Source organism: Nothoprocta perdicaria, unplaced genomic scaffold, assembly GCF_003342845.1.
Source record: "Nothoprocta perdicaria isolate Ctin4 unplaced genomic scaffold, notPer1 scaffold_3, whole genome shotgun sequence".
Lineage (NCBI taxonomy): Eukaryota > Metazoa > Chordata > Aves > Tinamiformes > Tinamidae > Nothoprocta > Nothoprocta perdicaria.
The window spans coordinates 7,925,489-7,941,006 of NW_020455532.1; the positions used below are offsets into that span (position 1 = coordinate 7,925,489).

At 39.9% G+C, this 15,518-nt stretch overlaps 1 protein-coding gene across 1 annotated transcript; it reads left to right on the top strand.

Moving 5' to 3' along the window:
* The first annotated feature begins 7,146 nt into the window (after positions 1–7,146).
* Positions 7,147–14,602, top strand: PCK1 (phosphoenolpyruvate carboxykinase 1). Its single transcript, XM_026041890.1, has 10 exons — positions 7,147–7,401; positions 7,585–7,828; positions 9,224–9,405; positions 9,988–10,191; positions 10,511–10,698; positions 11,626–11,788; positions 11,915–12,139; positions 12,243–12,374; positions 13,066–13,161; positions 13,747–14,602. The coding sequence occupies exons 2-10, from the start codon at positions 7,605–7,607 to the stop codon at positions 14,199–14,201; spliced, it is 1,869 nt and encodes a 622-aa protein (XP_025897675.1). The 5' UTR covers positions 7,147–7,401; positions 7,585–7,604; the 3' UTR covers positions 14,202–14,602.
* The last annotated feature ends 916 nt before the right edge of the window (positions 14,603–15,518 follow it).

The window sequence follows — 15,518 nt, forward strand, 5'->3', positions numbered from 1 at the left end:
GGCATAGCAATAGAGAGCTGTGGCTTATATAAAGGGGGAAGTATTTAACATAAACTTGTTGTGAAAGTACCAGGGCTGATTGCTCAGACCTAAGTCATGGAAGTGGTCTGAAAAAAACATTAATCGCAATTGCAATTTATCTATTARCCTTTTCATCTAAGAACAAAACATATTTAGAAGCAGTTCCACAGTCCAGAAACGCACAATATGCTGCTTAAGGCAGACAACAGACCCATGTTCCTGGGTCTGCCTGGAAGGAGGGTGTTTACCTAAGATGCCCAGTGCTTCTTCCATTTCAAAAGACAACAACAGAGTTGCACAGATAGCTACACCTCGGTGACTTCCACTGTTTTTAGAGAATACTCTTTAATCCCAGAGATAGCAAAGAAAGTTTTAAAGACAACTCCCTTTAGTTAGTCAGTAAAGGTTTTTGCTGCTGGTGGTGCAAGGGTCAGAGAGCTACAAGTTTAAAAGGCAGAAAGTTTTCCGCTTGTTTTGACTAAAGTGGAGGAAACGTGCTAGAGCTGTGCAGAATTTGATTGCCAAACACCAAGTGAAGATACACAGTGAGAAAAGATAGTAAAGGTTTAACCCAGCTGATGTAAGAAACAAAATTCAAGGATGCCCATGTTTCCTTGCTTTTATTGCATTGTTAATCTTTAATCAGAAAAACAGTTCTGAGAACAGTTCTTTGTGCACAGCTAAACAGGCATGAGTGCTTGGAAGTTAATATGATCACCAAAGAACACTATTAAATTATTGTGCTAATAAATCAATGAGTGRGATGTACCAGGACAGAACCCCAAAGAGTTCAAATTCTGCTTCCACGTGGATATGTAGTGTACACATTAAACCTTGCAAAATCAGCACGAAGAAGTTGGTTGGTGGGTTCAGAAGAGCAATGGCTTTCCATGAAATCTCTTTCCAGCTTAGATCACCARTCTCCGCAAGTACTAAAGTTTCCTGCGATATCTTAGTAGAGTTTCTTGATGTTAAAAAACAACAACAACAAAAAACACTGGGCTACAAAAATTAAGGAAATATTTAAAGGAATATATATTAGTGTGACTTCACTGACAGGAGGTGATTTGCACCTTGTTATTCAACAGCAGAGATACCTTAAAACTCAATCTTCCTCCTCCTCTGTTCTTGTAACACACATGATGTCTCTCCCCTACACAATATTTCTATGTTACCATAAGAATAAACAAAATCAGCTTTATTTCCTTTCTCTTTATGATCTTTCACAAGTAAGATGAGGTGGTTAACAGAAAGCAAATGAAAACAGCTAAGTGGCTGGTATGTTCTGAATAATGCTTATTCCTCTGTTCAGAGTTATCTCACTTAGTCTCATATACTGTCATTCATACCCTTCTTTTGTGCCATCTTAAACAATAAGATCTCCTGAGCAGAGCACCCTGTGTGTTTTCATCCAGTAGAATGAGTCACTGCCTTAGTACCACTGCAATGCAAATGTATGAACTGCTCAAGATGAGCAAGTGCGTTTCTCTTTTTCAATTTGCCGTATGCAAGTCGCTTTTCAATTGAACATACCGTTTTATGCTCATATATGGGTGCTTTTCTCTAAGCAAACGGTGTTCACATGCTTATAAGTCAGCCTGAATTAGTCTGGTTACAGATACAGGTGGCCAATCAAGAGAAACAAGTACAGCAGAGTCAGACTTCTRTCTTTATGCTGACCTAAAAGGATATGAGAAGACTACAGTCTCCCGGGCCCAGTTGATGCCTTGGCCTCTTTACTGAGACTGTCATTCATAGCAATAATGATATTTGTGACACTTCTCTGGTAGGAACCATTTACACAGGTCATCAAAGATGGGTTTACATTGAAAGAAATACCCCATTGGGGTCTGTCTGTGTTGCCTTCTTCCTACTGGAAAGGTGCTAAGCAGCTCGTGCACAGTATGTAGGATTGCACCTCACCTATTAACACTTACATCAGGGTTTACCAGTAAACATGTCATCTGTTACAGAGGGATTTCGTTTTTATCATACTGATTTTGCTGCAGCAGTCAGGTTCAAAAAGCACAAGGTTTGTTGTGCTTGACACGGGCAGGTCTACCTTCTGACCTCTGGGTGCCACCCGACTTACTTCTGCACCATCAGCTTCTCTATCCTGTTGTTTTTACAGTGTTACAAAATGCTTGAAATATTCATCAAAGATATTTTCCCGATGAAAATATAGAACAAATCTTGTTTGAAACAGAAAGCACAGTTCAGCCAAGGCTGGTGCTTTTATGCTGCTAGCAAAGCAGAAAACAGGTAGTAGTAAATGTATTTCCTTTTAAGAAAGAACACGTTATTAGCATTACAATAACTTAAGCAGGACCCAGCAAAGATTATTACCTGTGGCCCAGAACATAAATATGATAAGAGATAATGATATTCTCCAATTAGGTTGCAAATGCCTCCACACAGGAACTGTCAAACTAGGAAGAATGCACAAGAATGAAAGCTGTATTATCACCTCCCAGCCCCCTTCCTAGACAGCAGATACAAGTTAGGGACTTAATGTCAGAGAGGAAATCCATAGCAGAAAACCTGTAACAAAATCTAGATTTTTTGAGGTTTCCCAGGCTTACTGTCCAGAGCCTGTTTAGAGAGCTGGCCTAGTGAAAGAGCTATAGGAAGTGCTGTCCTTTGGGTCAGGTTGCAGGTGTAGGGGTGAAAGTGAATGGAAATATTTAAATAAATGAAAAGAAAAAAAATCACACTGCCACTCAGGTCGACAGAGCTGTGCAGGTTGTGCTGAAATGGTCCTGCATGGAGAGCTGCTTCTGAGCAGGGAAAACAGAAGTGGAGACCAGCACAGAGTGGGACGGAGCAAAATTCAGGGTTCTGTCATCTCAGATAAAATAAATCATTTTTCAAAAGGTGATGGCATTTCATTGCATAGGGCCCGAGACTGTGAAATCTTTGTCAAAGGACACAGCAGAAACCCAGTAATCATGAGGACACCAGAAGACTTCTATAGAACAGGTTGAAATATCTCCTGCTGCTCGAAACTGTGTGGGTTTCTTACAAGGATATTTATCATTTGTCCCTGCCACAGGTAGGAAGCAGGGAGTCCTTGACAGCTGCAGACACAGCTACGTRGCAAACATTTCGCTCCAGCAAGGGTTACCCATTTTTATTTGCAAAGCTGATTYTTGTGCCATCTGGGCTTCATATGACTGAGCTGAGCAGATGCTGCATAGGTGAAGGGAAACACACAACCTTATGCTGTCTGTTTTCCACTCTGTTTAGTACAGTTTGTCCCCTTCCCTCCCAGCTCTGTTTCTGCTGTGCATCCAGCCAAAAAAAAAAAAAAAAAAAAAAATTGTTTTAACCACGCAGAATCATAGCTATTTTCTTATCACCCCTGTTTTAGCTAGGATAAAGTCAATCAAGCTCTTCTTGGGCCCAAACTCTACATGGACCTCTCAGATCCTCCACAATAGAACAGGAGAGCTCCCAAACTCACCCTTTGGAGGTTTACCTGCCCATGGCTGCTTTTCAGATATCAGCAGCTACAGAGCCTTACCCAAATAGTCCCACTGATGCCTGCTGTGAATATTATGCAGAAGAGTCCCCACATGATAGTCACAGGTGGGGAAGGGTGCTCCTGTGAATCCTCTGAGCATGTGGGACAGAACAACCACAAAAGGATCAGCAGTAAAAACAGAGRGTGAGGCTAAACATCTCTAACCTCTCTAGCTACTGGAAGGATCTCCCATGTCAGAACTGCTCCATGGTCTGGATCTCGGTTCTCTTGTGCTGTTAGGGTGACAGTTGAAGTCAGTGGAAAAGCAGAATTAAAACCATAGTGTCCTTTACAGAGTCAGCATACAAGCCACAATACCACCCTGCCCTAGGCTCCAGCCTTCAGTCTYTGCAAGAGAAAACGAGAGAGAAAACCTTCACCTTCCCTTGGTGTCTATAACCACATCTCAGAGCCCACAGAAGTCTGTAGGAAGGCCCCAGAGTTTCTTTGCCAAAGCAGAGGAACAGCAAGCGAGAAAGCCATCTGCCTGGGGCATACTGCTGGTTTGGCATCAGGTACTGTGCCATGGCAAGGAATTCTCCTAAAGCAGAGCTCAGGGCTGAGCTCTCAAGGTGACACTAAGCACACCCAAGGTTCATGACTTTGATGAGGAAACAGAAGCACGTACATGTACATGGCGATTTCCTTTGCTTTACCCGTGGGTCTGGGTAAACTTGGGCAGCAGCTAATTCACTGACAATTGCCCAAAGAATCTTAAAAAGGAAAAAAACAAAACCAAAAATCCCTATCATAACAAAACAACAGGTCTGAAGTGACAATTTCTAGGCTGATGAGCAAGGGGAGGAGGGAAGGAGCCGTATATGCCAGTAATAACTTTCAAATCTCATTGAGTGCTTCATCGCACCTCTCTGTATTAATGAAGTCTCAAGCTTTCTTGTGCTCTGCCGTGAGCATCTAATGAGCCTTTACATATACAGTTCTGAGTTCTAGTAAGTCAGGCTAAATTGAGGTGCTCAAAACCTGTGTTTTGAAGAGCCTGAATGGTGTCCATCAAAGCAAATATCCTAAAAACACTCTTTTCAAAGTACTGGAAACGATCATCTAGAAATGTCAGATTCACACTCATTTAAATAATTTGACAGCTTCCAAGAAGACACCTGATGAGCATCACATTCAAGTGTCAAAAAAGTAGAGAAAAAGTGCCAAAAAAATTTAAACCAAAGGAATTGTACCAGTTAATAGATGAGAGGTATTAGAATACAGATACTGCTAAAGAAATCATTTAAGTGAAAAAAACTTTACATTACACTTTTTTTTTTTTTGATAAAAGCCATTATCCCTCCCCACCTCTCATATTTCTAGCTAACAAAACTTCCAACTCATTAAATCCAAAAGAACAGGAGTATATGCAGCAAAAAGCACACATTGATATTGAGTGAGCGCCTCAAAACCACCACAGCTGAATTACTGGAGTTTCTAATTGCATTTTTTGTCAGAGCCACCATAAGTTATAAGAATTTGCAATATCTTCAGATTAAACCTTCAACACTTTATGTTGGGTATGTAAAATTTGAATCTCCCAAATTAGAAGATTCTTGGCCCCGATTTGTATGTGCTCCAGTTATTCCATTCCACCACAAAGCGGAATAGAGGTTTTATATCGGGGATTGAAGCTCCCTGAGGATTTGTGATATGCTTTGAGATCCTCTGCTGAGAGGTGTTACCTAAATACAAGTAATTTGATGCTCAAGTGTCTAGAATTCCCAGTGGACATCTGCACTCAAGCCCTGCTGCCATCACAAATGAAAAACATTTGGAATCCTTAATGTGATTTTTAATGGACATATGTTCATAACAGTGCCACCAATTTGGCATATTTAGTGTCTTCTCAAGAGAAACCCACAGTTTGTATAGCAAGATTGTGGGAGGTTAGGATTGCAGTGTGAGAAAATTTGCACAACACCTGCCTGACTATAATTTAATTGGCAGAAGCTAATGCTCTGGGTTGTTATTTATTTATTTTTTTATTTATTTAGAGACACTAGGACTAATCCCACTGTTACACTGTCAATTTTAAGCTTTTATTTGGGCTTTACTCATGCTGCAATGAGATCATTTTCAGGCCCGCTGTCTTCCTGTAAACTGAAGTACTGCAGCTTTACTCTCACTTTGTTATTTCTGTATAGAAGGACTTTTACTGGGCCACTGCCAAGGACTCTCCAGTACTTTTGCACTTCATTGAAGTACCAGTATGCTTAGAATTGCTGAAGATTTTGCTGCATTTTAAGTACTTAATATATTTCAATAAGAAAATGGATGGCCAAAAATATTTCTGAAGAGCTCTGCTTGTGACACAGTACACAGACCCAAAAGACACACCGCTGCTGGCATTATTAAGCTGTCTTTGGTTTTACCTTTCCTTGCTGCCGAGCCCCTTCTAGAGCAATCTTTAGCACCTCTTATCCTACCAGATTTTTGTTTTCCTTTTCAGGAATGCTCGGCCTTGCTGTGCATCAAGGACAGCCCCTGTTACTTCACTATTTTCTTTCCTTTGCTTTTACAAAACATAATAAAAGGCTTTGCAGGAAAGATAGGAGGATACTGTCCCAGGGGAAACGTTCATGTGATGACCAACCATGAAGACTCGTAAGACTCTTCAAGACCATGGTTGTCAACACCACTCATCAGCTTTGCTGAATTCAAGTCCCTCAACCTTAACTCAGGTAACCAGATCCTGTGCTGCAAACTGTGGTTGACAAGGTATTGCATCTACAGAGAAAGCCCCATCAGCATCAGCCCTTGTCAGAGTTTGAAGTGAAAGAATCGTGTCACTCAGTCCTCAGACATGTTTGCAAAGACTGGATGTAAATGGAGCAGCATGAAACGGCAGCAGGTTTTATTTCTTTGGCTTTCTTTGTCATGGAAAGACCTGTAGGCAAATATATGTAGATGTATATATAGCAGACTCCACACCTACCCATGGAGCAAGTGTGCAGTCACCTTCTTGAGCGATTTTGTGCCTTGTCTTTGAGTATTAATTTAAAGATGGGTTAATACTTTATGGCTCTGCAAACCCCAAGTAATTTAGCAAGTAAGACTGTAAGGAGTTGATCACTAAGGCATTTGCTGACCTGCCTCTTCTCTGAGCTTGTAGTGGCAGAAACAGCTGCCCAGCTTGCAAGAGCCTGAGATGAGCCGCAAGGAAAAGCTGCTTCCCTCRAGACTGGCATTGCATATTGCATATTTTCAGAATTGCATGGACAAAAATAAGGCTGTCGGCATATATAGGGGGTGTTCAGGCCTATCGCTGGTGACTGCTGAACTTTATCCCGAGATCAGGCAACTTCCCAAGGTAAATAAGCACACSTTGGACGAGCCTCCACTTCACAGCCAACTAGCAAGCGGCTGCTTACAAAATGCACCGGCTGTGCTCAGCCTGGCTGACCCCCCGTTCCCTGTTCCAGATACTCTTTGTACTCAGCCCTTCCCACACACCTAGAGGTTGTGACGCTTTGGGTTTCAAAGTCAAGCGAGATCAAAGTTTGGACAAACGGGTACATTTTCTAACTGCTTCAACAGCAGAGCCAGGGGCTAGGAATCACTGCTTTCAGCACTCGTTAATCAAACCTGTTAAATGATTACCTTCTCAGGGCTGCTTTGTTGACAACTCTTCACGATGACAATGTGTCAGTGGCAGTGTCCCAAGGCACATTCAGTGGTGACGTCAAGGACAGGCCCCTCTCACCTCACTTAGTGGGCCGGGCACTTCCACAAGGACTATTTAAGAAAGGAGAATACCTCTTTGGAAACCAGTCATCACAGGAGTATTCCTAGGCAAGAAACATCGGACCAACCAAAAGGAACAGCAAAATCCTCTCTGAGRTCTTCTAAAGAAGGCAAGTAAAATGGGGTCTATATATTTTTTTTTCCAGCTTACATTACCAATGATCTGAATTCTCTGTACTGATTTTAAGTAGAAGCATTGCAGGAAAGCATATTTAGTTAGAATGTTAGAATGACATAATATGCTAATAGACAACATTTGATTATAGCTTCAGTGTTTCAAATTCATCATGCAGATCAATTGCAGGCTGCAGTAATGCCCCCACAGTTGAAGACCGAGCTGAACATCATCCCCAAGGTTATCCAGGGGGACTTGCAGAGCCTACCTCCAGAAGTGAAAGAGTTTATTGAAAGCAATGCCAAGCTGTGCCAGCCTGAGAGCATCCACATCTGCGATGGTTCTGAAGAAGAAAACCAAAAAATTTTGGACATCATGGTAGAACAAGGCATGATCAAGAAGCTGAGCAAGTATGAGAACTGGTGAGTGGCATAAGATGAAGTCAAACAGAAGCTCGGAATARTGATAAGCAAATTCTATCTGTTTGCATTTAAAAGTGTTGAAAACCCATTAATATTTACTTTGCAAAAGCAATTCAGAACTGTAGCTCGCATAGATTAATAATCAGGAAAAGCATAATTTTCCCCCTTAAAATGAACTTAAACTGCATGGATCAATTGGGCTACCAACTGTACATTGTCTCTATTGATTAGTTACAAAAATTGGGTAACTGAAACAATATCATGAGACTTGGGTAACTAATCATTACCAATGGTTAAACATTTTTTAGCAAATACATCTTTTGAAGAATTCTACTATTTCAGTCAATTAATTTATTCATTAAATACTTTTCTGTGGCATTCAAATAGCTCTGTGGGTGTTCAAATATTATTCAGCCCAGGCATTATTCATATTGTGCCGATAAGTTTTGACTGTAATGTATTCAGCAAATACTTTTTTCAAATATTCCTTCATCTCTCCCAACTTACCTAACATGAAAAGAGAATATTAACAAGTACATGCTTGGGAATTGCATGCTGACCAAGAAATGTTCATGGAAGAAATCTGCAAAGAACTCAGAAGTGAAAGAATTTGGCAATCTGTTTGCAGACTATTTGGGAGAGAAGAGGGCAAAATTCACCAGATAAATTATTCATTGTTAATTATATGCTTAGCTGTAGCGATGATGGTTATGACAGCCCAACTAGAACATTTTTATCCTCATAGAAAATTTCTGTTTCTATGAGGTGAAAATGGTAAAGCAATTCTCTATTGTAAATAAATGACAAATACATTCATTGAAGGAAGAAAATATAATCCCGTCTAATAAGCCAGATTTACTTTTAATGATATTTAATATTTCTTTTGTGTGGCCTTTAACTTAAAGGACAATGTCAATCCACTAGCCTGGATTCTGGTTCTACAGACATATATACCCACATTTAAAGAACTAGCTTGGAATCCATGMATGTTGCTAAAAGCATCACTTCATGGTCCCTATGTAAAAGTATTTTTACTTGTCTGTACTGATGAAAATACAAATGAAATGAGTTTAGCTTTCCCCTGCATGCTAGCAACAGGAAATAAAGCTGATGGAAGAGGCAGAATATTAAGRAGTAATGAGAATTTCCCAAGCCTTATTGTTTGTTATTCATTCTTYGGTGTCCTTAGATACTTTGTATGAGAGAAAGTATTTGACTGAATTCTGAGGTTGTGTCAGATGTATTGATTCTGTCAATTTAGTTTTACTATTACAAAACATTTTACCTTTTCTGGTAAAGGGATGCTACAAAAGGGTTAAAAACGTTGTACTGTTTGTTGGTTTTTTTTTCTTTTTCTTTTAAAGTGATTAAAGCCTAATTTTATCATTTTTACAGCTGGTTGGCTCTCACTGATCCAAGAGATGTGGCAAGAATTGAGAGCAAAACTGTCATTATCACACAAGAGCAGAGAGATACCATTCCAATCCCTAAAACTGGAACTAGCCAGCTGGGCCGCTGGATGTCAGAGGAGGATTTTGAGAAAGCCTTCAATATCAGATTCCCAGGTTGCATGCAAGGTGGGTGAGAAAAGGAAAGCTGACTTTGGCTTGAAATGCAGAAACACTACTACTAATTATTGTAATCTTTAATTAAAAATATTTCAGCTGAAGGTTTAAATGGGTAATCCTGATATTCGGCATCTTGTAGGTTTCATCTGGGTCTTTACTATGGTCTCCCTGGTAAACAGTTCATTCTTTGCATAAAGAGGGGCAGAGCAAGGTAGGAAAGGTTGGGTGGCTTTAAGAAGTTCAATTTAAGTTCCTTTAAGAAAGGATTGAAGTAAGACTGCCACTCCCAGTACAAATTTCTTCAGTGAAAGATCCAGCATTTTGTGCCAGCAGATAATTTCATCTCCACCCATCTTTACTGCTGACTAGACARTTTGTCTGAACACAAAGATAATTACAGATCTCTGAACACTATTAGAAATGACCAGAAGACCAACAGCTCTTAAAGAACTTAGAAACCACCTCCATGTCAATAAATATTATTTTAAACATTCCTTATAACTTAGAAACCACCTCCATGTCAATAAATATTATTTTAAACATTCCTTATTTTACCACTTGCAAGATCATGTTCTCCTCTCTGTTTTACAGGACGTACGATGTATGTCATCCCCTTTAGCATGGGGCCTATTGGGTCTCCCTTGTCCAAGATTGGGATTGAATTGACAGATTCACCATACGTAGTAGCCAGCATGAGGATCATGACACGAATGGGAACAGCTGCTTTGAAAGCCCTGGGCAATGGGGAGTTTGTAAAATGCCTTCACTCAGTTGGATGCCCTCTGCCACTAAAAGGTTGGTAAAATTAAAATCTGTCACCTCTGGAAATACTCAGCGATGCATTTTGGAGTTGACYGTGTGTTCTCAGCACATGGTAAATTCACCCTAGGAAACCATGTTTTGTGTAGTAAGGCAAAGTTCAAATCTCAATTAAAGGAATCAAAGCTCAATGAGAATTGCATGGAAAGAGATTATTATCCCAAGTACTTACCGGGGGGTTTCCTTGGAAGCATCTGGTACAGGCTGCTGTCAGAGGCTTGATGCTGATGAAACAACACAGTCTGATCCAGCATGGAAATTGCTATATTCACAAGTACAACGTTCTGTTTTGCAGAACCACTAATCAACAACTGGCCGTGCAACCCAGAGTTAACACTGATTGCTCATCTCCCCGATCGCAGAGAGATCATTTCATTTGGCAGCGGTTACGGAGGAAACTCCTTACTGGGGAAAAAGTGCTTTGCTCTCAGAATCGCCAGCAGAATTGCCAAGGAAGAGGGCTGGTTAGCTGAGCACATGCTGGTAAGGGCTATTAAATCATGTGTTTGAACATCTATTAAACCCCAAATTAGCTCAACATAAATACATCTTGATATCAATGAAATTGCAGTCTCACCTGGACAGCCCTGTAACAGGAGACAGGCATTTATCACATGGTAGCCTTATAAGAAATAGGAAATTGCTTGCAAAGGTTAAATAGCAGCCAGTTTTAAGTAGTACTTATGAAAAAAGGGTATAAAGAAAGATTTAAAACAGATTCTGATAATGACTGCTTGTAGATAGATGCCTGTATTGAGCAGAGCCTAAACATCATCACTGGGCAACTGCTTTGCTCTTACAAATCTAATTGCTGCAAAGACCAATGCAAGTTTTGAAAACTTTTTCCATATTCTAAAGAAGTTTATACAATCAAAAAAACCTACAAATATGAATTAGATTTTTTAAAATGAGTTCTGGTTTGCACCCTTCCTGCCTTTACTTTCTACTATCATTTAAGCATTCTACCATTTGAGAAAAACATAACAGAATTATCTTGGAAAACAGTTTATATTATTTTGTCAAATGCACAAGTAGTATTCATAGCAATTTCACTCTACTCCAATCTTGCATTCAGAAAATTACCTGGTTCTCTTCTAAGCTGAGAAGCACAGCTGTGTGCAGCTTAGATATCATTAMCTGGGAAAATAAAAATGAATGTTTGAATGATCTATACACCTGACATTTAGAAAAAATGCAAGAACTCCTCATAGATGTTTAAAGGGCAAGAAGAATGGACTTTTTAATGAGCTGGCAACTGTAATATTCAAACTGTAGTACTATGCTTCTCTTGCAGGAAGCAATTTGCATAATTAAGTGTTTTATCATTGGTTTTTTTTGGAAGACAATCCTTAGACAGAAAAATGCAGAAAGAATGAACTACATTTAACAACTGCACTTATTTTTCAATAGATCCTGGGCATTACTAATCCAGAGGGTGAAAAGAAGTATTTCGCTGCAGCATTCCCTAGTGCGTGTGGAAAGACAAACTTGGCCATGATGAACCCAAGTCTGCCAGGATGGAAGATTGAGTGCGTGGGGGATGATATCGCCTGGATGAAATTTGATGAACAAGGTCTGGACTGAGGCTGAATTGTGGCAGGGTTGGGTACTCTTGCTTTTAAGAGCAGCAAGATATGGTACCTAGTTCTGGAGAGAACTGAAAGTTTCATTCGCTTATATTTTGCATTTTATATTTCAGGCAATTTAAGGGCAATAAATCCAGAAAATGGCTTTTTTGGTGTTGCTCCTGGAACTTCAATCAAAACAAACCCCAATGCCATTAAAACCATATTCAAAAACACCATCTTCACCAATGTAGCTGAGACCAGTGATGGAGGTGTCTACTGGGAAGGCATTGATGAGCCATTACCATCAGGAATAACACTGACCTCCTGGAAGAACAAGGACTGGACTCCAGATAATGGTAATGGAGCTCAAGCTACAGTCCAGTCCCTCTTCYACCAGTTCCTCTCTGCTGAATCAGTGTTAATTCTGCCATTCTGATCTTTATGGTTTAATCTGTACAGGAGAACCTTGTGCTCATCCCAATTCACGATTCTGCACCCCAGCCAGCCAGTGCCCCATTATAGACCCCGCATGGGAGTCACCAGAAGGGGTGCCCATCGAAGCCATCATATTTGGAGGCCGCAGACCTACTGGTAAGAGATGCAGCATCCAGGTTTCAGGCCTCAAGTGCTTGAATCCCACAGAAAATTTTAGACACAAGTACATTTAAATACACTTTTTGCTGTCACAGACAAAAATGGAAGAAAATAATCTAGCTTCTTCCACATTCTAGCCTTTGATAGTCACAGAGCCACTTATATTTCAGTGTCCAAATTGCTGGACACATTATTGCAAAGCAGGTAATRGAAAACTGGAGAAAGAATAGGACCTGCTAACCTAGGTGGCTCATATTCCTCACAGTCTAACTAGCTTGGACAGAAAATAGAGAAGTGAACTGATGATAAACAATTTGCAAACAAGGAAATAAGATTATTTGGTTTGCTAAAGGTCAACCAAAGCTGGAAAACAAACAGGAATATGCTAGATCTGAGTCTAAGACCACAACCACACAAACAAATTCTGTTTCCAGTAAAATCCACAGAAGATTGAGGCCTCGTATCTCCAGTTGAACATCTAAACATATACGTGTTAGCTACTTGGGAGCCAGCATTCCTGCAAACTTTGTAATAGRAGAACAAGAAAGCAAATGAGTAAAAAGATGAAAGGAAAAAAAAAAAGTAGAATTACACAGTAATATGCATACAGCAGTATCTCCAGTAACAAAATCTGTTATTAAAAAAGCTCCTTGACCCTTAATTGCTGAAGGGATTTTGTTCTTTACAGGTGTSCCTCTGGTGTACGAGGCTTTTAACTGGCAGCATGGAGTATTTATAGGAGCAGCTATGAGATCTGAAGCAACTGCAGCTGCTGAGCACAAAGGTAACTCAAAAGCTAATCCCTTCCTTTATTAAAGGAATCTTCTCTGGAAAGCCTACTTTGGTCACCTCCCCTCCCTTTAACATTTGTGTTTTGGCAGATAATTTTGCAACCTGTGCATTTTCACCCTAGAAAATATTTGTACTGGAACTAAAACCTAAATTCTCAGTAGAAGACAAATTAACCAGATAATCCCCCCAAGGTGGCAAGCACACAGAACAGGGGGCAGGCCTGGGGTACTTGGAGGCTTAGCATGGAGTCGGCTTTTACTGTCTTGGCTAAAGAAACAAACTTTCTGTTCTGCTGGCTCAGCATAAATAAGGTGACAGATGAAAGCTAGCTCTTGGCCTTCTTCATTTAAAGCTACTTGACCTAAAATTTTAAGAATTTAATTTCCACTGGTTACAAACAAGTTCAATCTGTGCTTTTATRTACCTCAGGAATAAAGCACATATAGCTTCTTAAAAAAAAAGTCTTTGGTTCAGATGCAGAATCTGGGAACTAAATCCTGGGAGGGTCTGCATCTTTGTGCTTTAGGATGAGTACGTTCATGTACTACCTTTTATTCTCCACTTGTGTTTTGAACAGGCAAAATCATTATGCATGATCCGTTTGCCATGAGACCTTTCTTTGGCTATAATTTTGGCAAATACTTAGCCCACTGGCTCAGCATGGCACATCGTCCAGCTGCCAAACTACCAAAGATCTTCCACGTCAACTGGTTCCGGAAAGACAACCAAGGGAAATTCCTGTGGCCTGGCTTYGGAGAGAATTCCCGCGTGCTGGAGTGGATGTTCAAGAGAATTCAAGGGAAGGCCTCTGCCAAGCCAACTGCCATAGGCTACATCCCTGCTGACACTGCTTTGAACCTGAAGGGTTTGGAAGATGTCAGCTTAGCTGAACTGTTTGAGGTCCCCAAAGAGTTCTGGGAAAAGGAGGTGGAAGAAATCAAGCAATACTTTGAGGGGCAGATTAATGCTGACCTTCCCTATGAAATAGAAGGAGAAGTGCTTGCCTTGGAAAAGAGGATAAAGCAGTTATAGTTGATCAGAACACATTTATTTATGAATCCACATGTGCCAAAACAGGCCACACATTTCAGCAAATCTTCGGTAGGAATAGCACACTGACAGGCAGGGAACTATGCTGAAAAATAAGTTTTAGTTTAGTTAAACTAGAAGTGCATGTTAGAAGTAAACTCCAGCCCTAACAGTTTATAACTACATCACAGTTGTAGCGAATAAGTGAACATTCTGTGGATCTATGTGCACATGGCCCTAAAAGCTGATTTATCATTTGCATGCACAATTCTGCATATAGATATAATGTGCTTAAATTATTTGCACAGTTTTGCATACACCATTCTAAAACAATCCACTCCTCAAAGGGCAACACTTCCTACTGCACAAACCACTAGAGACTGAGATTAATTTTTTGTTTCAGCAGTATCAGTTACCAAAAATATTGTACATATGTATTATCTAAACATATTTCATAGCTTAAGTATTTTTTAGAAAAATGAAGTAACTTTTATCAGAGTGAAAGATGACTTTGTATTTCTAATGTGTATTTAAGATATTGTTATTGTATATGCCTCMTGTTCCTGTGATTTCCAGATGTTTTGCATGGCTTGTTCTTTAAACTATTGAAATAAATGTTTATATTAAATACGACCTCATTTCCAGTATTCTCACTGTTTATAAAACTACATGCCTATAAATTGGGCTGCGCGTCAATACCACGGCATGGARGAGAATTCACTCTGGAAAGTTTGCTCTCTGCTAGCATTGCCTGCTCCTCATAATTAAGACATCTTTCAAGTCAAATTTTCCTTGCAACTTTTAGTCAAGCCAAAGAAATGATTCAAGGCTTACCAGCAGAGTGCAGTGATTCAGCTAGTTATGTGCTCTCCCAGACTGTGTTTTATTCATTTCTTCAGGCATTTATGAAATAAACTGTCCCCTAGAAAACTCTGTATTAGGAGGTAGCTTCTTTCCTGAAGCCATAGGCTTGACTCCATTCCCTAGGATGTGGGAACTTCTGCAAAACTGACAGAGCTGTTGAAGTAAACAACTTGGGAAGAGTTTTCTGAATTTGTTGAGATGCCTAAAGCCTTAGAGCTCAATGAAAACAGGATCTCAAAGAGTCTGTGCTTTCTTTTCACCTAGATAAAGTTAATAAAACCATCCTACATTCTCCTGATTAAAAGTGTCTTTTACATGCATCCCACATCTCTGGCAGATATCACGCTTTTTCGCTTTGAATGCTTGATCTCCCCAAATATATTGCAAATATTTGTTTAACAAGAAGAAAAATCACTTACATTGTGTAATAAGCCTTTTTATAGATGCTGCTTCCTC